Below are 24,888 nucleotides of genomic sequence, written 5' to 3' on the forward strand. Positions count from 1 at the left end.
TATATATATATATATATATATATATGTATATATATATACAGCAAACTGAAACCAGCCACCTATAAAAAGGATTATATGCCATGACCAAGTGAGATTTATCCCCAAAATGAAAGACTGGTTTAACATGGAAATCAGTCAATGTACTTACATTAATAGAATAAAAAAAAAACCCACACAATTATCTCAATAGATGCAGAAAAATCACTTGACAAATTCCAACAGTACTTCATGATAAAACACCTAACAAACTAGGAAAAAATGAAAATAATCTCAACCTAATAAGGGTATCTAGGAAAAACTCACAGCTAACATCATACTCAAGGAAAACAGACTGAATGCTTCCCCCCCAAATCAGGAACAAGACAAGGATGTCTGCTCTCACCACTTCTATTCAACATTTTATGGAAGTTTCTAGCCAAGGCAATTGGGCAAGAAAATAAAATAAAAGGCACACAGATGGGAAACAAAAGCAAAACTTTCTCTAGCTATAGACGACACGAACTTGTATATTAAAAAAAAAATCCTATAAAATCTACTAAAAAACTATTAGAACTAATACATGATTCAATACATGAAAATCAATTGTATTTCTATACACTTGCAATGAATAATCCCAAAACGAAGTTAAGAAAATTTCACTTACTATAGTAACAAAAAGAATAAAATACTCAGGAACTGTAATAAAGGGTCAGACTCTCTTTTTTCAATGTTTGATTGATCACAGCTGTCAACTTTCAAACGCTGCACCCCCTTCTGTGCTCCCCATGCCCCTCTGTCCCACGTCTGAGAAAGCTGGAAAGAACTTAAGCCCAGTGCTCCCTCCTTTGCCGCTGGGAGGAGATTCAAACTACACAGGCCCCTACCACTTCCACTGAACCCTGCCCCATCCCACCTCTAACCTCTAACAACAGTAAAAAAGAGCTGAGCCAGTGTCCTTTCCTGGCTCTCTCAAGCCATGCCAGGCATGTTTGAGAGGCCTGCCGATCTCTCCCCAGAGACCTCAATTATGTGAGTAATGAACTTCCTCATACCCTCTTGCTTTGTGTATGGCATCATCAGTCTTGACATCCAAAACAAATTGGGGGTGGGGGTCCCTCCTCCTGAGACAGGCTGGGACCTGGGGCCCTTTGCTGCAGGGCTTGCACCTGGACACACATTCCTCAGGTAACAATACAAAGAAACGATAAGGGACTAAAAATAACTGTGTGCATGTGCACTTGGGGCAAATCATAGACAAGAAGACACAGAAAGACCCAAAAAACCCAACTGCCACTTCTGAAGAGCTGGGAGCAAAAACAGGGTGTCGGGAGCCAAAGCACGGGACTGTGCATGCCCTCCTGCACTCGACACCACCAAAGGGACGGGCAAAACCCCTAAGTCACCCCTCCAGCCTGACACACCCCTGCTCTCACCCCATATAAGGAACCAGCCAGTCCCTCTTCAGGGAGCGAGCAAGGGAACCTGTGGTGTTCTCGCTCCCCTCTGCTGCAGCAGGGGCCCCAATAAAGCCTTGCCTGAATTTCTTGCCTGGGCTCTAGTCAATTTCTACTGATTGTGGAAGGCCAAGGACCCTGGTCGGTAACACTGCCTCTCCCGGGTGGCCAAGACAATAGGTGCTGTGATCAGGATACTGAGACAGTGACCACCACCACAGGGAGTCTTTCTTCTCGCCTTGCTTACTAACCAGCTCTGCTGACTAATAGCGAGCACGCGCTTCATGCTGCTGCTGGCTGGTTAGCTGGTGCTTTGAGCCGTGGGGCTCTGTGCTGCATTAATGAGTCCTACAGAACCTCCGTTACACAGACTTCCCCGACCTAAGGTGGAAGTGTCAGTCATCAATTGGCTTTTAGGAGCAGGATTATGGGATTGGAGTGGGCCTTGGGTCACGTAGCTTCGCCTGGACCTATGTGTACATCTTGGAATGGAGTTGTGACTGATCCTTGGTTCAGGGGAAAGACTACCCTGTCCTATATGCAGGCCCACTGGGTGGTCACTCATGAAAAAGCAGTCACTAGGGGGAAAACAAGACCAAAAAAAAAAGCCATCATGTGAGCGCTGAGGTCTACATTCCCAAGAGCAGATGTCTCAGCAGGACCCTGAAATGTCTCTGCTGCCGCCTGTACCTCTGTCAGAAATCCCGATCTCAGGGTTATACAGAAAAACACCCACGGCATCTCTGGGGACAGCAAAGGAGTTAATTCAAACCCTACTGAAGCCCAGGGTCCTGAAATCTTATAAAGCAACCACTGCCACGGGGAGGCCCCACCCCAGACGATGCTGAGCTGAAGCTCTCTGGAAGAACGTCATCAATACAAGCAGATTAGAGAGACACCCCGCCCCCAGTAAAAACAATAAAGGAAAAAAAGACTGGGGGTGGGCGGAGGGGGAAAGAGAGAGAGAAAGAGACTGGCATTATTCATAAGAGACACAAGGTAGAAACAATACAAATGTGCATCAACTGATGAATGGATAAACATGATGTGGAAGGTCAATACAGTGCAATATTTTTCAGCTACAAAAAGAAAGGAACTACCGATACACGTTATAACATGGATGAACCCTGAAAACATTAAGGCAAGTGAAAGAAGCCACACACAAAAGGCTGCACATGGTATGATTCAATTATACGAAATGTCCAGAATAGGCAAATCTATAGAGACAGAAAGTAGGTTAGTGCTTGCCAGGGGCTGGAGTTTGAGGAAGTGCGGAGGGCCTGATAACAGGCATAGGGTTTCTATGAAAATGTTCTCAAACTGATAGTGGTGACGGTCGCACAATTGTGTGAATAGACTAAAAACCACTGAACTGTATCCTTTAAAAGGGTGAATTCTATCTACTATATGAATTGTGTCAATACAGCTGTTATATTAAAACAAAACTTTTTTTAAAAAGAATAAATCTTGTCTTCAGTTCAGTAACAGGCTTACACTGAGCTGGAGCAATGATGACGTTCCCAATCTCTATCAGTATCTTCAACTTCCAAAGGGCCTGTGACAGACAGAGGACTCGGTCTGTCGTTGTGAGTCCTCCACAAAAACCCCTTCTAACCGGCAGATGGAAGAAACGTTCTATACAGCAGATCAAAGACCCTTCCAAATGAATATGACCATAATGGGGAAATTAAATAACTTCGAAAATTAATGAATATTTTAACAAAAAACCTCTAGGATCAAATATTCAAATCCCATGCAAAGGAGCTTACGTGGGCTCACTTCTTTTATTTTTAATCAAGGCTCTGTATTCTGTCAAGATTTTGCCCAAATAAAGATACAAATTCCTGTGTGAACAACAAAAGGGATTTTGCTGCTATTAAGTGCTTAAAAGATGTGTTGCTCTTTCAAAGTAATACCGTTTTTCTTTTGAAAGATGAATCCTCTGAAGAATGCAAATCTTCACATTTAGAGGAAACATGAAAAGCTGTATTTATTCTCACCGTTTTTCCTTTTGTATTGATTCTCCTTTAAAAATGACTTTGTAATGCTAGAATACCTCAATCAACTAAAATCAGATTACAGTGCCTTATGGTTCCATAGTGTATTGATAAAGGTCCATCCATCATTGTCCAACATTCTTGACATCTGAGGCAGTAAGATAAAAACTTTAAGAATGTAAATGGGGAGTCAAGATGGTGTACTAGGAGGACACAGAATTCACGTCTCCTCACAATGAGGGCACCTACCAGGCACCGGGGGGGACCACGGACACCTAAGGCGATGGGAGGAAACCCCAGCGACCAGTGATTTCTGCTTTTGGCTTGTTCCCCACCCTCTCTTTTTTTTTTCTTTTTTCTGTTGTGTTTTATTTTACCTTGTTGCAGTTGTTTCAAATAGTTTTATTTTTCCTGATCTTTCTAATCTTATTTTGATTTTTATTCTTTCATATCATACTGCTACTTTTTTTCTTTCTTCCTTCTTTTTTTTTTGCGGTATGCGGGCCTCTCACTGTTGTGGCCTCTCCCGTTGCGGAGCACAGGCTCTGGACGCGCAGGCTCAGCGGCCATGGCTCACGGGCCCAGCTGCTCCGCGGCATGTGGGATCTTCCCGGACTGGGGCACGAACCCATGTCCCCTGCCTCGGCAGGCAGACTCTCAACCACTGCGCCACGAGGGAAGCTCTCTTCCTTCCTTTTTTTTTTTTTTTAATGCGCCACAAAGCTTGTGGGATCTTGGTTCCCAGGCCAGAGGTTGGACCTGAGCTCCTGTGGTGGGAGCTCTGAGTCCAAACCGCTGGAATAACAGAGAACCTCAGACCCCAGGGAATATCAATCAGACTGAGGCCTCCTGGAGGTCCTCATCTCAGCAACAAGACCCAGCTCTATCCAACTACCTGCAAACTCCACTGCTGGACGTCTCAGACCAAACAACCGGTAAGTCAGGAATACAGCACCACCCATTAAAAAAAAAAAAAAAGAAACAAAAAAACACTTTGTTACAGATGAAGGAGCAAGGTAAAAACCTACAAGACCAAATAAATGAAGATGAAATAGGCAACCTACCTGAAAAAGGATTCAGAGTAATGATAGTAAAGATGATCCAAATTCTTGGGAACAGAATGGGGAAAACACAAGAAACATTTAACAAGGATCTAGAGGAACTAAAGAGCAAACAGTGATGAACAGCACAATTACTAAAATTAAAAATACTCTAAAAGGAATCAATAGCAGAATAACGGAGGCAGAAGAACGGATAAGTGAGCTGGAAGATAAAATAGTGGAAATAACTGCTGGGGAGCAGAATAAAGAACAAAGAATGAAAAGAACTGAGGACAGACTCAGAGACCTCTGGAACAACATTAAACACACCAGCATGCGAATTATAGGGGTCCCAGAAGAAGAAGAGAAAACGAGAGGGTCTGAGAAAATATTTGAAGAGATTATAGTCGAAAACTTCCCTAAGGTGAGAAAGGAAATAGTCAATCCAGTCCAGGAAGCACAGAGAGTACCATTCAGGATAAAACCAAAAAGAAGCATGCCAAGACACATAGTACTCAAACTATCAAAAATTAAATACAAAGAAAAAATACTGAAAGCACCAACGGAAAAGCAACAAATAACATACAAGGGAATCCCCATAAGGTTAACAGCTGATCTTTCAGCAGAAACTCTGCAAGCCAGAAGGGAGTGACAGGACATATTTAAACTGATGAAAGGGAAAAACCTACAACCAAGATTACTCTAGCCAGCAAGGATCTCATTCAGATTCAACAGAGAAATTAAAACAATTACAGACAAGCAAAAGTTAACATAATTCAGCACCACCAAACCAGCTTTACAACAAATGGTAAAGGAACTTCTCTAGGCAAGAAACACAAGAGAAGGAAAAGACCTACAATAACAAACCCAAAACAATTAAGAAAATGGTAATAGGAACATACATATCGATAATTACCTTAAATGTAAGTGGATTAAATGCTCCAACCAAAAGAAACAGACTGGCTGAATGCATACAAAAACAAGACCCGTACGTATGCAGTCAAGAGACCCACTTCAGACCTAGGGACACAAACAGACTGAAAGTGAGGGGATGGAAAAAGATATTCCGTGCAAATGGAAATCAAAAGAAAGCTGGAGTAGCAATTCTCATATCAGACAAAATAGACTTTAAAATAAAGACTATTATAAAAGACAAAGAAGGACACTACATAATGATCAAGGGATCAATCCAAGATGCATATATAACAAATGTAAATATTGTTTACCTAACAGAGGAGCACCTCAATACATAAGGCAACTGCTAACAGCCACAAAAGGGGAAATCGACAATAACACAATAATAGTAGGGGACTTTTAACACCCCACTTTCACCAATGGATAGATCGTCAAAAATGAAAATAAATAAGGAAACACAAGCTTTAAATGACACATTAAACAAGATGGACTTAATTGATATTTATAGGACATTCCATCCAAAAACAACAGAATACACTGTCTTCTCAAGTGCTCATGGAACATTCTCCAGGATAGCCCATATCTTGGATCACAAATCAAGCCTCGGTAAATTTAAGAAAACTGAAATCGTATCAAGCATATTTTCTGACCACAACGCTATGAGATTGGAAATCAATTACAGGAAAAAACTGTAAAAAAACACAAATACATGGAGGCTAAACAGCGCACTACTAAACAGCCAAGAGATCACTGAAGAAATCAAACAAGAAATGACAAAATACATGGAAACAAATGACAACGAAAACACGACAATCTAAAACCTATGGGATGCAGCAAAAGCAGTTCTAAGAGGAAAGTTTATAGTAATTCAATCTCACCTCAAGAAACAAGAAAAGTCTCAAATAAACAATCTAACCCTATACTTAAAACAACTACAGAAAGAAGAACGAAGAAAACCAAACGTCAGTAGAAGGAAGGAAATCATAAAGATCAGAGTAGAAATAAATTTAACAGAAATGAAGAAAACAATAACTAAAAGCTGGTTCTTTGAGAAGATAAACAAAATTGCTAAACCCTTAGCCAGACTCATCAAGAAAAAAAGGGAGAGGGCACAAATCAATAAAATTAGAAATGAACAAGAAGAAATCACAACTGACACCACAGAAGTACAAAGGATTATGAGAGACTACTACAAACAACTATATGCCAATAAAATGGACAACCACAAAGAATGGACAAATTCTTGCAAGGGTACAATTTTCCAAGACTGAACCAAAAGAATTAGAAAATATAAACAGATCTATCACAAGTAATGAAACTGAAACCATTAATTAAAAATCTTCCAACAAACAAAAGTCCAGGACCAGATGGCTTCACAGGCGAAGTCCATCAAACATTTTGAGAAGAGCTGACACCCATCCTTCTCAAACACTTGCAAAAAATTGCAGAGGGAGAAACACTCCCAAATTCATTCTACGAAGCCACCATCACCCTGATACCAAAACCAGAAAAAGATATCACAAAAAAAGAAAATTATAAACCAATATCACTGATGAACATAGATGCAAAACTCCTGAACAAAATACTAGAAAAACAGAATCCAACAACATATTAAAAGGATCATATTAAACACCATGATCAAGTGGGATTTATCCCAGGTATGCAAGGATTCTTCAATATATGCAAATCAATCAATGTGATACACCACATTAACAAATTAAGGAATAAAAACCATATGATCATCTCAGTAGATGCAGAAAAAGATTTTCACAAAATTCAACACCCATCTATGATAAAAACTCTCCAGAAAGTGGGCATAGATGGAACCTACCTCAACATAATAAAGGCCATATATGACAAACCCACAGCAAGCATCATACTCAATGGTGAAAAACTGAAAGCATTTCCACTAAGATCAGGAACAAGACAAGGATGTCCACTCTCACCACTCTTATTCTACATAGATTTGGTAGTCCTACCCACAGCAATCAGAGAAGAAAAAGAAATAAAAGGAATACAAATTGGAAAAGAAGAAGTAAAACTGTCACTGTTTGTCGATGACATGATACTGTACAAAGAAAATCCTAAAGATGCCTCCAGAAAACTACTGGAACTAATCAATGAATTTGGTAAGGTTGCAGAATAGAAAATTAATGCACAGATCTCTGGCACTGCTATACATCAACAACGAAAAATCAGAAAGAGAAATTAAGGAAACAATCCTATTTACCAATGCAACTAAAAGAATAAAATACCTAGGGATAAACCTGCCTAAGGAGGCAAAAGACTTGTACTCAGAAAACTATAAAACATGGATGAAAGAAATCAAAGATGACGCAAACAGATGGAGAAATATACCATGTTCCTGGATTGGAAGAATCAATATTGTGAAAATGACTATACTACCCAAAGCAATCTACAGATTCAATGCAAGCCCTATCAAACTACCAGTGGCATTCTTTACAGAATTAGAGCAAAAAATTTTACAATTTGTATGGAAACACAAAATACCCCAAATAGCCAAAGCAATCTTGAGAAAGAAAAACGGAGTTGGAGGAATCAGGCTCCCTGACTTAAAACTATACCATAAAACTACAGTAATCAAGACAGTATGGCACTGGCACAAAAACAGAAATATAGATCAATGGTACAGGATAGAATGCCCAGAGATAAACCCACACACATACAGTCACCTAATTTATGACAAAGGAGGCAAGAACATACAATGGAGAAAAGACAGCCTCTTCATTAAGTGGTGCTGGGAAAACTGGACAGCTACATGTAAAAGAATGAAATTAGAACACTCCCTAACACCATACACAAAAATAAAGACCTAAATGTAAGACCAGACACTATAGAACTCTTAGAGGAAAACATAGGTAGAACACTCTTTGACATAAATCACAGCAAAATCATCTTTTTTGACCCACTTTCTACAGTAATGAAAATAAAAACAAAAATAAACAAGTGGGACTTAATGAAACTTAAAAGCTTTTGCACAGCAAAGGAAACCATAAACAAGAGAAAAAGACAACCCTAAGAATGGGAGAAAATATTTGCAAATGAAACAACAGTCAAAGAATTAATCTCCAAAATATACAAACAGCTCATGGAGCTCAATATCAAAAAAACCCAAACAATCCGATTAAAAAATGGGTGGAAGACGTAAATAGACATTTTACCAAGGAAGACATACAGATGGCCAAGAGGCACATGAAAAGATGCTCAACATCACTAATGATTAGAGAAATGCAAATCAAAACTACAATGAGGTATTACCTCATGCCAGTCAGAATGGCTATTATCAAAAAATCTAGAAACGATAAATGTTGGAGAGGGTGTGGAGAAAAGGGAACCCTCTTGCACTGTTGGTGGGAATGTAAATTGATACAGCCACTAAGGAGAACAGTATGGAGGTTCCTTAAAATTCTAAAAATAGAACTACCATATGACCCAGCAATCCCACTATTGGGCATATACCCTAAGAAAACCATAATTCAAAAAGAGTCATGTACCACAGTGTTCACTGCAGCACTACTTACAATAGCCAGGATACGGAAGCCACCTAAGTGTGCATTGACAGATGAATGGATAAAGAAGATGTGGCACATATATACAATGGAATGTTACTCAGCCATAGAAAGAAGCGAAATTGAGTTATTTTTAGTGAGGTGGATGGACCTAGAGTCTGTCATACAGAGTGAAGTAAGTCAGAAAGAGAAAAACAAATACCATATGCTAACACAGATATATGGAATCTGTGAAGAAAAAAAAAAAAAGGTCATGAAGAACCTAAGGGTAAGACGGGAATAAAGACACAGACCTACTAGAGCATGGACTTGAGGATATGGGGAGGGGGAAGGGTCAGCTGTGACAAAGTAAAGAGTGACATGGACATATACACACTACCAAATGTAAAGTAGATAGCTAGTGGGAAGCAGCCGCATAGCACAGGGAGATCAGCTCCGTGCTCTGTGACCACCTAGAGGGGTGGGATAGGGAGAGTGAGAGGGAGGGAGACACAAGAGGGAAGAGATATGGGAACATATGTATATGTATAACTGATTCACTTTGTTATAATGCAGAAACTAACACACGATTGTAAAGCAATTATACTCCAGTAAAGATGTTAAAAAAAAAAAAAAAGACTGTTAAAGGAAGGAGGACAGGGACTGATCTGCTGAGCAGAGGATGAGTTGGGATATGTCAGGACTAGAGGTATGGAAGTCAGCTGGGGGGCAGCAGATCAGGAGAGAAGTCCGGACATTCTGGGAGCAGGGATGGAGTAGATGTATTCAAGTTACAAAATCAGCAGGTCTGGCTGACTGATTAGCTGGGGGAGTGGTAGGAAGGTGGGAGGGTGAGTAAAGAGAAATCTTCTTTGTTGTAGGAATAAGAAAAGGCCGACATCCCTGAGAAACCTCCAAGGGAACCACTGTGGTTAAGCCATGCCCCACTGGGGTCATGCACACCTGAAGACACAGCAATGTGTAGGGACTCTAGGAAGATCCTTCTCACTGCAGAAACAACAGAAGCACGCTGTGGTCAGAAGAGCCCCGCGGAAGGCTCTCCTGCAGAGCGGCTGCACCGCCTGTGGGCCACTCCCTGTGAGCAGCAAAGCAAACCCCAGCCAGGCCCAGGGTGGATGCGCGGCACCTCAACGGGTGAGGCTGCAGAGGGACGCAGGGGGCTTAGACCCCGTGCTTTTGCTCCCTTCATTACAGGTGTGTCTGTCCACAATCCGGGAATGATGATCAGGGGAAAAACTTAACTGAGATTGCTGGCTCACTGGCATTATTTAATATCCAGGCTGGAAAGGGAACTAGAGAAAGTTTTTTGTTTTGGTTTGGTTTTGTTAATGTTTCTGGAGTTGCAAAGAGATGGGTCTAAAGGTAAAAACAGAACTCTGTGCTAAATGAGCGATAAATCATCTGCAAAACAAATAAACCTATGTATGCAGTGTGTCTTTAATGGAGGCCCAAATCTTGAGTTTTACTTCCTTATAATTATCTAAAAAATTGAGACTAAGCATTTTTGCGTTATCGGAGTATAACCGGGATCTGAGCATCTGCATTTGCATTTCTGTTTAGATCTTGTTATCTCACCTAAAGCGACTGGATTTAATCCAGAGATTCACAAATATCCAGTGACATATTTTCCACTGTATTAGAGTAAAAACCCCGCCTTGGGAGAGTTGGCCTCTCTATACATAATTGGTCGGTGTATAAATTAGTCAAAGCCTTTGTGTAAGAGAAGGGAACTGGAAAGGGTCGGTGGGGGAGCAGGCATGAGAGAGTGCTACAAACAGAAGGACATTCGCAGCAGGGACAAGTAATGTAAATAGTGCCAATGTCATACTTCTGCTGGACAGATCTGCTTATAAATAGAAGCTGTTTAAAAAGAGACGTCAAATACAGGTGACCTTGTATTAGCGCATCTTACAGAATTAGAAGCGTTAGTCAATTACTTTTAACTGACTCTAAACCTACCAATGCTTCTAAACTGCTGTGGGTATACGTGAGGATGGAGAAAGTTCCTGGATCCTATATGTATTTGTAGTTCTCGGGGAAATCATCAGAGGCTCAGGGCTCATCGAAAGGAACAATATCTTTATGAGCAAATGCACTTGAATCATCTGTTTTCTGATAATGGTTTTAGCACTGCAAAACAGAGGAAAAGCAAAGCACTTGCTCTCTTTGCTAAGGAAAAGACTCAGAAGATTCTGATGACCTAGCATGTCTTTTCCATGGAGCGCATTTAAAGCACAGTTCTCACACTGCTTTTGCAATACTGACGGAACAATCATTTTACACTACTGAGCAGAGCCCCAAGAGGTGCTGGTGACTAGATTTAAGTAGAAAAGGAGACCGCCAGCTCGTGGTGGTGGACAGAATGCAGGCATTTTGTCCCTTTCTTACCAAAGGTGCCTTAAAGTGAGAGTAATTCAATTCTAAGAGGTACAATTCATAATAACAGCTAATATTTACCGACTTCCTTCTATTAAGCACTTTACCTATTTAAACCTAGAACAAGAGACAGGTACTTACCGAGCCAGATATTTCAACAGTTTCTGGAACAGAGACGGAGGCCCCCGACTGGCAGGCAGAGGAAAGCGCAGGCTGCAGCAGACGGGAGAGCCGTGCTGCCCTGGAAAAGCAAGTGCTGACCTCCAGCCAGACAGCCAGGGCCGCAGAGCCTCTGATCCCAGGAAGGAGGAGCGAGAGGCTGAAATGATGAGGGAGACACTATAGCCTCCACCCCACTGTCTCCCTCATCAGGTCCTGCAGTGTCCAGCAGCCAGGAATTTACCCCTACCTGGCCACCCCGTGCCAAGCCCCAGGGTTAGGGGAAACAGACTCCTAAAGAGTCCGAACAAATGGACTTGATGCCCATCCAACTCAATAGTAAGCATGAATGATCACAAAGACTTCGAGAAAAGCTGCCAGCATATCACAAACAACAAAAAAATTGAGAAAAACAAAGAGAAAATCTGCCCCTGAGCACATAGAGAGAATTCAGGAAACAAAAGCTATCTTTTGGATGGGAGGGAGACGCAAGAGGGAGAGGCTATGGGGATATATGTATACGTATAGCTGATTCACTTTGTTATACAGCAGAAACTACACACTATTGTAAAGCAATTATACTCCAATAAAGATGTTTAAAAAAAAAGCTATCTTTAAAAAAATCTAATTATCCCTAGAGAAATTTGGGAAGATATGGCAACAATAAAAGAAAGTGCGGGGCTTCCCTGGTGGCGCAGTGGTTGGGAGTCCGCCTGCCGATGCAGGGGACACGGGTTCGTGCCCCAGTCCGGGAAGATCCCACATGCTGCAGAGAGGCTGGGCCCGTGAACCATGGCTGCTGAGCCTGCGCATCCGGAGCCTGTGCTCCGCAACGGGAGAGGCCACAACAGTGAGAGGCCTGCGTATCGCAAAAAAAAAAAACAAAAACAAAAAAAAGAAAGTGCAATCTGCTATGAAAAGACGCAATCAGAAAACAAGACGGCATCCTTGGAAATTAAAAATACCCAAACAACAATTCAAGAGAAGTGTTAGAAAATAAAGTCCAGTCAGATGGTCTACAATGAAAAATGTAAAGAATGAAGTAACAGAAAACATGTGAGAAAAACGAGACACAAGTAATCACTTTGGGAGATCCAAAAACCAAATAATAGAAATTCCAGGAAACAGAGAATTAAAACACCAAGGGTACAGATGATTCTAAAGCTTCCAGAGAGAAACAAAAGCAGGTCTCCTACCAAAAAAAAAAAAAAAAAAAATATATATATATATATATATATTTCTCAGACTGGCACCAGGTTTCTTTAGAGCACCAGTGGAAGTCTGCATGTTTTGAAAGAAAATCATTTTCAACCTAGAAAATGATATTTGATCTAGTGAATGCAGACTAAAGGCTGTCTCAGAAAGGCAAAAACTCTGTGAGTTTGCTTTCCCTGAACCCTCTCTGAGAAAATTACCGAGGATGTACTCCAGCAAAATGAACCAGGAAACACGTGGATCCATCCCAGGAGAAAGAACGAAGGGAAGTTCCAGAAGAACAACATCTAAGCTGAGAAGGCAAACAGAAGCTGTAGGACTGAAAGTCCCAGAGGCAGGCACCAGGAGAAAGCAAAAGGCATCTTGAAACAAAAAGCCCGGGACACAGTGGGTGTCCAGTAAATACATACTGCATGATTCCATTCCTCACTTCGGTTTGAGACTTTACCTGCCCAAACCACTCAATACTCTCCAACTTCTGAACCTATGCTTTGAAATCATGTTTTTATATGGTTTTGGATTAAGGAAGGACAAGAACGTATAAAGATAAGGATACAGCCCCTTTCCATGGTATAGAAAAATCCGGGAAGACAAGCTTTGTGATGAGTGCTCATATACAAGGATAAATCAGACAGAAGTCTTGAGATTCCATATCAAACAAGGTCAAAATGGCAAAACAAAAAAATGTAGATGATTCATCCTCATCCTTTACTGTCACTTTAAAAAGCAAATAAACAGAGCAGCTAATTGCAAGGTCCGTCCCCTTCAGCTGTGTCCCATTAGAATTAGTAGTGGATTTTTGCCTGTAGAGTTGAGTTAGAGCCGCCATTACTCTTCCTTGCTTTTTATCCTTGAAGGATTTTCCCACAATCTATTCTGATGTGAACTTGACTCACAGGGTCGGGGGGTTAGTCAAGTCCACCCCCTAGAACCTATCTACTTCTCTCTATACCCTACCACCACCTTGGCTATCATTTAGGGTATCCTGCATCAGTCTCTTAAAAGGTCCCTGTCTCCATCCTTGTTACCCCACCCCACTCCTGTCCCTCAGGACCTCAATACACCTCAATCCATTCTCCAAACTTCAGTCTAACAGATATTTTTTAAGTGAAATGTGATCCTATCAGTCCCTTGCTTAATATCCTTTAACGGCACCATCTTGTTCTTAGGAGAAAAGGCCAATTCCTTAACACCACTTACCACATCATTACAATCTTCTGTCTTTTTTCTCATCCTTCTTTGACATCCTATGTTCCAGGCATACCAATCTTCACATGTAGCATTCCCTCTGCCTGGAATACCCATCCACTCCCATCACCTCCTCATCCCTGACCCCCATACCTCAAATCCTTTGCTCCTTCGTACCATACTTCACCTAAGAAACTTTCCTGGACCCCGACTTGGGGCTAGATACCCTCCTATGCTCTTCTGAGCCCAGAAGACTTTGCCATCCCAGCACTAAGTCACACTGCATCATAACTGCCTGGGGGATCTCTTCTACCTTGTTCATGGTTATATCCTCATGGTTGTATCCTCAGTGCTAAAACAACTTGACACACAGTAGGTGCTCAGTATTCATTACATATACTAATAGTGTTTGTCCAAATAAATAGAAGAATAGTTATTACGCCTGTGATGCACCCCAGGGCCACTGAAGCTGACTCTCTGGGTCTGGGCCAAGGAAACTTACATTTTTAGTAAGTTTCTGCAGGGCATTTTAGGCATGCTCAGTTGCAATGAAAGTAAGTCAAAGATGGGATGGCTTTGTTGGCCGAATGCACAATAAAAAAAATAGTCACTGTCAATGTCCATTCCAACAGTATGTAGAAATGGGTGACATTGAGAGATATACTAAGACAAACACCAGTACAAACTTAATGGTTCCTCCGAAGCCTCCAAGATTCGTCCCAAGGTCATCCAGTGTTATTAAGACACCGGAGGAACCATAGTTATGCCATGTTCTCTTGGACCATCTCAGGAATTCATCAGTTTGTCTTACAGGGATGTTTTCCCACCTGATTTAAATTTTTCTTGGTAGATGCTATAGTTGTCATGAAAGTAAGTAAAACTGTGATAAAAATAGTAACGTGGCACTTAAGCAATGCCAAAAAACTTGTTATTCTTTTTTTGAAATCGAAGTATAGTTGATTTACAATGTTGTGTTAGTTTCTGGTGTACAGCAACGTGATCCAGTTATACTTATATACACACACACATTTTTTTCATATTCTTTTTCATTATGGTTTATTACAGGATATTGAATATAGTTCCCTTCGCTATAATAGTAGGACCTTGTTTTTTATATATATAGTAGTTTGTATCTGTTAATCCCAAACTCCTAATTTATCCCTCCCCCTGCCCCCTTTCCCCTTTGGTAACCATAAATTTGATTTCTATGTCTTTGAGTCTGTTTCTGTTTCGTAGATAAGTTCATTCGTGTCATATTTTAGATTCCACATGTAAGTGATATCGTGGCGTTTGTCTTTCTCTGTCTGACTTACTGCTCTTCGTATGATCATCTCTAGGTCCATCCATGTTGCTGCAAATGGCATATTTCATTCTCTACTCTCATTCTTAACACAGGAACCAACACCTCACCCACTCTGTGTTTCTTCTCTTTCTCCCTTCCTTTGCCTTACAAGAATCAATGCTCTGCTTCTGTTCCAAGGTCCACCCTCCACATGGCATTGCGATCTCATTGTCTGCCACCCACATGGGCACCTTGTTCCAACAGTTAATACCACCACACCCTTCAGCCTCTCTCCCCAGGCCACTCCCTCTCGCTCACAATTCCAACTAAGTCCGACCTCTCACACAGGCTCTGAAAAACAAAACAACACACAGCCCTGCTTCCCCTGCAGCGAGCACCTAGGGCTCTCCTCCACCGGTGCACTTTTAGAAACAGCGGTCTATTCTCATTGCTTCCACTTCCTCACTTTTCATTCACTTCTCAGCCTTACTAAGACGTGACTTCCACCCCACGTTTTACTAAAATTGCTCATTCAGAACTAGGTCACCAACTGCTTCCTAATTTCCGATCCCAGCCTCTTTGCATTTTTCCTTGTCCTGTCTTCTGTGAGACAGACTTGACCATTTTCTACCTTGGAAGCTCCCCCTTCCTTAGACTCCAATGCTACATTTTCCCAATGGCCTCCACCCACCCACCCTGCAGTCTCCTGCCTCTTGCAGGCGTCTTTCTTCAGTTACTCCTTAAATGTGGACACAAAGTCCTCTTCTTGACCCCTTCCTTACTCTGTCCTCCCTCTCCCGCCCTGACCCTGCTCATCCATTTGCACGGCTTCGACTCACATCTAGGTGGCAATGACTCCTATACTGACCTTCGGCTCCAACTTCTCTCCAGTCCCCATTTCTGCCCTTTGGAAATTTCTACCTGAATGTTCCCAAGGAACCTCAAACTCCGCATGTGTCCAATGACTAACTGTCCATCACTAGCCCCACCCTACCAAGCATCCTCCAGTCCTCCCTACTGAGTAATCGGTCCCTGTGAGGGATCTGAATCGCCCAAACTGATGACCCCTTTCTCTGACAGATACACATTCTACCATTATCCCTTCTGGTAAACTCCTGTTTATCCTGCAAAATTCAATTCAACTCACCTCACTTGGAAAATCTTTCCAGAGCCCCAACCTGCCCGAGCTGAGTTGGATAGCCCCCTCACGTGCATTCTGCATGTCTCTATCAAGTATGTCTCTCTTCCTGTTGTAATCACTGGGTTAACTCTCTGTGTCCCCACAAAGTGGGGATAATGCTCTCACCTCAGAATTCTTCCTTTAGAAATACTGAATATATGCTTACAATTTGCTAAATTTCTGACATCATCATGACCACTCAGAGTTCTCCACGATCACTACTGTGCTTGTGTTTTTAAATTGTTCCAATCAAGTTTACTTGTTCTTCAATATATATTACATTAACTTAATAGCCTACATTTTAAAATTTGGCAGGATTCAACCTGCCTTTTGAAAAAAATTACCAAAGAGGTATGTTGAACTCTAAAATAAAATTTATTTTAATAAGCAGAATTCGTAACAAAACTGAATATAAGTTGAGAAAAACTGTCTCAACTTACCTGATTGAACTTCTCTGGTTATTTACAGAATAAAGTATTTCTCATCTAGTCTTTAAAAAAACTTCTATTCTGACACTTTATCCCTATCAAAAATTATTATAGTTCTTTCAGGGTGCACTGGCTGACACAAAAACGTCACGCTTTCAGCAACACTGGGTACAGTTATTTTCATGAAAACAAATTACATCCTGATATGCTGTATACCAGTTAACATTTTTTACATAATGTATTACATAATGCTGTGAGAGAGGTTTTTCAGAAAAAGGAACATAAAACATATATAAATCTACTAAAAAGGCAGTACAGAAAAGAACGATCTTTTTAACTCTTTAGATGTGAAGGCTCTAATAATGAACTGTTTTTATATACAATCTTAGGTTTCACTAGTACAGATTTTACGTCCACCTAAAGGGAGGTAACCGTCCTACTGTTGTACTTGGAGTACTTAAATAGCATCCTGAGTTTCATACCCAGGCCTGATGACAGTAAAACTTCATAGGTTTACGCATGACTGTGGAGTCAGAAAACACTGTATACAAAAACACAGAAATTATCTAAGAAGTAAGCAAGTGCTTAGGTTTATTTATTTTTCAGCAGACGGAATCACATTAAGATCTGTAAGACTTTGGAACCTCCCTGCCAGTCCAGTGGTTAAGACTCCATGCTTCCACTGCAGGGGGCACGGGTTCGATCCCTGGTCGGGGAACTAAGATCCCGCATGCTGCGTGGCACGGCCAAAAACACCAAAAGGATCTGTAAGACTTTAAGGGTCTTAGGAAAGAGTATTCATTTATAGCAAAGAAACTGTGTAAGAATATGCTTTGTGGGGTAGCATGTACTTATTGCACCTCTGGTTCTTCTAAGCCACTTTAAAGCCATGATACACATAATGGTACTCACAGAGCCAACACAGGAGTGGAAACAACAGGAATTCTTCCCAAAGTTTAAGTCACAGGTTTACTTGTCTATAGGAGACCTAAGTGTTTTCCTACCTAAGACCTGAAAAAAATACAGTGTATGCAGTTCACATATCAAACCAGATCTTTAGGAGTCAGAATGAGGGACATCACCTGAGTTTGGAAATGTGAACGCTAAATTACAGGCTGCAGCATTGAGGGCTGTTCCTACCTCCTGTTCTCATTGCCAGTGTGATGCTGCTCAGAGCCTCGAGTGACCACGTAAAATAAAGATCTAAGAATAACCAAGGTAAGAGTGACAGAGAATCCCAACGTGCTGAATATGTGATGCCTGGCACAAAATTAAACACAAATTGCAAACAAAATACAACCATATACAGAAACATTTTAAAAGTATTCTTAAAGTAATAACAAAAAAACCCCAAACAACCATTATAGTCTGAAACTAAAAGAGCAAACACAAAAGAGAAAGTTTTCTCATTAGCTACAACAAACATCATCTGACATCAACAATCTCTGATGAATGTGTAAAAGCAACTTCACCCATAAAGATTTAATTGATATGGAAACTGCCATAAACAATTACAAAATGAAACAAAATATATAAAACTAATGTTTTCAGAAACTGTACAACAACCGCCCAGGAGGGAGGAACTCAAAGACAGTCTGTCCGTCACAGTGAGTTGAAGACACAGAGATCAAAGCTTGGAGAGTCAGAGGCAGTGAGAATGTGTGGGGCAAAGGGAAGGGAGATATGCAGACAAACTGTCCCCTTAGAGCGTGCTCTCAACCCGCCACAAAACTCAGATCGCACTGCCCTACTTCCAAAGCCTCCAATGGTCTTCTCACTCAGATTAACAGTCACATCCTTATGACCTTCTTAGGCCTTCTGCAAGTTCCCTCAATGCCAGCAACCCCTCTACTCTCCTCCCCAACCACTCTCCCCGCTACTTACTCTGCTCCAGCCTCCCTGGCCTTCCTGCCACCCCAGGGCCTTTGCACTGGCTCTTCCCTCCCTCCCTTCCTTTGGAGACTGGCTTAAAGGTCATCGCTCAGGGAGGCCTTTTCCAGCCATCCTGTTTAAAATTGGAATCTCCCTCCTTCTTGGCCCAAATCCCAAATTCCCCCTTCTCTAATGTCTCATTTTCTTCAATACTAGTGATTTCTCTCAATAGACCATGTGCTTTATTTATTCACTAAAAAAAAAAAAAAAAAGTTTGCCTACCCCCATCCTAAAATTCTAAAACAGGGGCAAGGATTTTTGCCTGTTGTCACAGCTTTATGCCCACACCTAGAACAATGCTGACATGTAACAGTCCCACAGTACTCATTGTTGAATGAGTGACTGAACACATAATTGACCTGTAGCAGCTATGTAACAGCAGGTAGATCCATCATAATAAACATATACCATGGGAACCATTAAAAAATAATTTGAGTTTTTATAGAAGGGCTTAGCAAGAAAACAACTAGCCATTGAGACCATCAGTTATTACCTGAGTAAATGACAAGTCACAAAATGGCAAACAGGTACAAAAAAGTTCCCTTCCACTAATAATAAAAGAAATGCAATAATAATAATAGGAGGAGGAGTAATAATAATGGTAATACTCAATCCCGGCAAGGGTGTGGCAAAGAGAAGCACCTTCCAGAAACTCTAGTGTGAAAATAATTACTACACATTTTCTGGAAAATAAGTCAGTCTTAAAAAATGTTTGGATATGTATTTATCCAATAATTAAACTTCAAATAATCTATTCTGAGAAAACAATATGAAAGAAGACAAATAAGTACAGAGATTCAAATTGCAACATTATTGAAGATAGTGTAGAATAAGCAGAACCCAACTTCCATGAATAACTTCTGGTGTTATTCCCCGTGCATTCTTCCCACTTCCTCAGAGAGGCTGCCCCGAAGCACCTCTGTCCCACCCATAGAGCACTCTCCTGGTTGCAATTTCTCAAAACACTGTGCTTCTTGCTTTGCTGACACTTATCACAATTTCCAATTATGCATGTATCTTTTTATTGTCTATTTCATCCATTAGACTATGTTGCACAAAGGCAGGAGTTCTCTGTTCACTGCTGCAGTCCTCGAGTTACACCTTCTGGCACCTGGTAAGTATCCAGAATTTGTTAAATCAATGAATAAATGAACAAAACAGAATCTTACGTGGCCATTAAAATATTTCTGAAACACTGATGGCATAGGAAATGCCTACAATATGATATTACTAGGAAAAAACAAAATTCACGTCCAGTATTAACTCAACTATTTAAAAATGCATATGAAGAAACACACGGGAAGAAAAATTTCCATAATATTAACTCTGGGCTGGATGCTAAAAATATAAGTACAATTACTTTCTTCTTCATATTTTTCTATATTCAAAGTTTTTGACAAGGGGTATATATTATTTCTATAATAAAATAAGACATAAAACCTAGAGGAAACCACATGAGCAGAAGAAGGGATGGAGAGAGGAAAACAGAGAAGTGCAGAGAGCATCAGGAGAGGACACGGGCCAGCCACTGCAGAGCAGGAGAATGGGGCTGGGATGGGGCGCTCAAGACGTGTGAACAGCTGAAAAAAGAGATACGGTCACCGCTGTACTGCAGAAAGGTCTCCCTGACACACTACAGCCTGGATGCCAAACCCAGCCCACTACAGGTATACCTCATTTTACCGCACTTCGCAGGTACTGCGTTTTTTACAAATTGAAGGTTTGAGGCAACCCTGCCTCCAGCGAGTCTGTCGGCACCATTTTTCCAACAGCATTTGCTCACGTTGTGTTGCTGGTGTCACATTTTGGTAATTCTCATGATATTTCAAACTTTTAAATTATTATTATGCTTGTCATACCGATCTGTGATCAGTCATCTCTAATGTTACTCCCACGACTTGCTGAAGGCTCAGATGATGGTTAGGATTTTTTATAAATAAAGTATTTTTTAATTAAGGTGGATACATTGTTTTTGTAGACATAATGCTACGGCACACTTAATAGACTCCAGTATAGCGTGAACATAACTTTTACATGCGCTGGGAAACCAAAAACTCGTATGACTCTCTTTACTGCAATATTTGCTCCACTGCAGTGGTCTGGAACCGGAACTGCAGGCACACCCAAGGTGTGCCTGTATCTCTTTTTGTAAAATAAGTTGTGTTGAAACACAGCTGCACCCACGCATTCACGGACTGTCTATGGCTACTTTCATGCTAAGTAATTACAATACAGACCATTATGGCCCCGAGGCATAAAATATTTACTATCTGGCCCTTTCTGAGCCCTAGTCTATAGGATGTATCAGAGAAACCACATGTATAGGAGAAACTACAAGAAATGAGGTGGTGGTCACAAGGGCCATCGTTTTGAGGGTGACATGGAGAATGACAGTTGCAGATAGATGAGTCTTGACAAATGTCTGTATCTACAATCGGATGGAAGAACAGAAAAAAGGCTCTTTTAAAGAAGGAGAGGCATTCATACTTTAGGCGGTTACCATCACTTTACGCGATTACTATTTACAAGTACAGCAGGAAAAAGCAGTCCCTGTGGCACTGGTTACCTGCAGGGTCGGAACTGTAGAGGCTGGCAGCTGCCGCTATGGTTCCTGGTGGGTGAATGGCACTCGCTGAAGACCTCTGGCTCGCGATCAGGATCCTGCTCTTGGCAGATGGTAAACGTGACATTGCACCCAATCCCAACTGGGGCTTAAGGAGCATGGCCGATCGATAGAACGTTGGAGGAACTTCGTAGTGAGTATAGGGAGGAGAACAAAATTCTTCTTTTCCAGGGCGTTCTGTAACCTATGGTAAATGACAAGAAGCTCATTCAGAGAACCGCACATCACGGGACGAGTGCGGAACCTGGTCCGGAGACCAAGGCTCCAACGGTGACCACTCTGGAACCACTGAGCTGCTTCATCACCCATCTCTTACCTTCTCTGGGCCCAATGTCTTCATCTCTAAGTTGACAACAACTGGATGATCCCTTAGGTCTATGCTGGCTTTAATACTCTATGAATCTACATTTCGCTGGGAGGAGAATTCCCTCCATCAGATTTTTAAATTTGATCACTACAAAATCATTGGAATTTGTGCAAGGAGTTAATCTATAAACGAAAAATGTCAATGACGCAAGGAAAGAATTGAGCAAATGTTCACAGAACTATGACAGTCTCATTATTCCTAAGGAGAAAAGGCACAGTTTTCCTGGTGACCTAGTCTTACAATAAGGTGATGAACCTTATCAATTTATGTTAGGTATTAGGCTACTTAGGAAATAAAATATGCATTGTTAATGAGGGGGAGAAGGTTATTTGGAAGAACAGAGAAGTTAATGGAAAGATGTGTTTTCAGGCTTCTACATTCTTTTTACATAATTAAAAATGAGAGACTGTGAATTACCTCTGATTGTCTTCCCTAGTAAGGTGTGGCCTCCAGGAATGTCTGAGCAAGTTTCACTAGAAGGGAAGTTTTGGGGCAGAGTCTTGCTGACTGCTGAATTCAGAGCACCTAGAACAATGCCTAGCACAGAGCTGAAATCAACAAACATCTATTAAATAAAGGAATCATGTTTCATTCTTTCCTGAATCTAACAACATATCATCATGTTACTGTTGCCTGTGATTAACACTTTGGATTAGAATACAATTGATGGCTACCTTTTATATATGCAATTCTGTACTCACAAAGCCTGTTCATAGTATCAGTGTTTCTTCATGTTAAAAGTGGGAAGAAAAAAAAAAAAAGACAACGAAATAATCTTATTTCCTTTAAGTTAAAAAAAAAAGTGCCAGAGGCTATGTATGAAAAGACCTAGATGACAACTAACTCTGCTCTAAATCATAATACATGTTACGTGTCAAACCTCTATGCAGGAATCACAGGCATTTAACAATATTCTTTATAGGGGCTATAAAGCTTTGATCCAGGCTGTTGAAGAGATAAACCCTTAATTTAATACTCTTTTACTGATGAAATAGATATGAAGTTCTCCTTAAATTGACGTTATTGAAACAGAAGATGAGGCCTTTAAAGTTTTATCATAATCACATTGTAAAATATGCATGATTGCTGTAGTAGTAGATGGAATTCAGGCCCCAGAAAATTATATTCCTGTGAAAGAACATTCTACATCTGCTCTCTGATAAAATTTTTACCAGTTTCTACTTTCTTACTGTCAATCTTTGGTTTTTCTATTATACTCATATTTGCTCAATTTTTTTTTTATTTTAGTCTAAGTGTTTGGTGTCACTGCTCACTGCTTTTAGCAGGTGCTCCCATGAAGAAATTATTATCATTTCTAACCTACATCTGTCAGGATTTTAGGATTGCCATGTCTTATCTAAGTAATTATTCTGTTCTTTCAAACTGTATAGGCTTCAGGGGTCAAAATCCATCATTCCATCATCTGAAAACGACCTTAACAATTTCAGGAACCTCAATGCCTGCCATTTTGTTGGGTAATTTGTCTCTGGTAAGATAAAAAATTCTTCGAAAAGGTGAAAAGTACTCCTTAGATGCCTAATCTACGCATTTTTAATAAAAGAAGAGAATCTACAAAAAGCTTCACACTCTTTTCTTTCATCTTTGACAGAACACAGCAGGTATCACCGTACAGTCATAAACACAGTGAAATTAACCCCAAATGGGTTTTTCCCCTCTTTCTCTAATGCAGTAGTTTTAGAGAAATAATTCTGAAACTAAAGAATCCTTGTGATTTCAAACAAACTCCTAAAACCCATCAAGGCACACACCACAAGCAACTAAGTCCTTACTGGACTGTCCCTCTTCCTATCTGCCCTGTCCTGTTCTCAGGGGACGGCAGGCCGGGGAGACAATGGGGCAAATGCAGAGGCTTCACTGAGGAGCTACTGCAAGGAGAGGGCTTGTGACGGCTCACTTTGTCAACGTGATAGGCCACGTCACCCAGATATGTGGTTAAAGATTATCCTAGATGTTTCTCTAGTGCTGTTTTTCAGATGAGATCAACATTTAATTCAGTAGACCTTGAATAAAGCAGATTACTCTTCATCATGTGGGTGGGCCTCGTCCAATCAGTTGAAGGCCTTAATAGAAAAAGACCTCCCTTAAAGAAGAGGGAAATCTCCCAGCAGATGGCTTTTGAATTTAAACTGCAGCATCATCTCTTCCCTAGGTCTCCAGCCTGCCAACCCACCCTGCATATTTTGGACTTGCCAGTCTTCACAACTGCATGCACCAATTCCTTAAAGTCTCAACGGATAGAAAGGTACATACATATACATACCTGTATGTACAATCTGTTTCTCTGGAGAGCTCTGACAGGCACAGTGTCCTACAGTGATGAGGTGGTACCAGGGAGGAGCAGCAGGGTTCAGCCCTAATCACACACCTGTATGCTGTAAGCACACAAGCTCACCGGGTCCTCTCACTCTTGCTCCCTTCCCCCCTCTTACACCAGTAATTAAAAGGATTCCCGGGCTTGCCTGGTGGCGCAGTGGTTGAGAATCCACCTGCCGATGCAGGGGACACGGGTTCGAGCCCTGGTCTGGGAGGATCCCACACACCGCGGAGCAACTAGGCCCGTGAGCCACAACTACTGAGCCTGCGCGTCTGGAGCCCATGCTCCGCAACAAGAGAGGCCGTGATAGTGAGAGGCCCGCGCACCGCGATGAAGAGTGGCCCCCGCTCGCCGCAACTAGAGAAAGCCCTCGCACAGAAACTAAGACCCAACACAGCCAAAAATAAATTAATTAATTAATTAATTTTAAAAAAAATAAAAAGGATTCCCCCAAGAAGTCAATAGGAGGGAGTGTCCCAGAGGCCTCAGGATAGCTGAGAGCAGAAAGCAGTCTAAACAAGTCAGCGTATTTTATCCTCCTGGCATGACTAGACCCACGATGACCTTCAGAGCCACTTCTGGGGGCTGAACACAGGAGGGGGACTCTCTGGGTTACACCAAGTCACAGCTACAGGAGCAAAGGGCGAAGGCCAGCCCATTCTCCACTTGTGATTAGAGACTACTGCAGAAACGAGCCCAGCACAACCCCTGGGGCTTCTCTGCTCTATCCTGTAGCCTGAGGAAAGGACCTGGGCCTCAAATGCTCTGATTACAGCAGGAAATGGTCCTCAGAGCAGCTGGTGCACAGTGGCACTGCTGTCCCTACACCAACGGGGTCTCCCCAAATCCCTCAACACTACTAAAGCCGCACCAACACTCATACTATCC

General features: G+C 41.3%; 1 protein-coding gene across 3 annotated transcripts in view; it reads right to left on the reverse strand.

The window, feature by feature from the left end:
- MTUS2 (microtubule associated scaffold protein 2) overlaps window positions 1–24,888 on the reverse strand; it is a 317,696-nt gene that overhangs the window by 288,725 nt on the left and 4,083 nt on the right. For all 3 annotated transcript variants that reach the window (XM_027116582.1, XM_027116584.1, XM_027116583.1), the window contains exon 2: window positions 21,242–21,482. In XM_027116582.1, coding sequence (XP_026972383.1) covers window positions 21,242–21,482 — 241 coding nt within the window. The remainder of the gene's footprint in view (window positions 1–21,241; window positions 21,483–24,888) is intronic.

Source organism: Aethalodelphis obliquidens, unplaced genomic scaffold (assembly GCF_003676395.1).
Source record: "Aethalodelphis obliquidens isolate GAN/ISIS:26980383/991018 unplaced genomic scaffold, ASM367639v1 scaffold16, whole genome shotgun sequence".
Classification (NCBI taxonomy): Eukaryota; Metazoa; Chordata; class Mammalia; order Artiodactyla; family Delphinidae; genus Aethalodelphis; species Aethalodelphis obliquidens.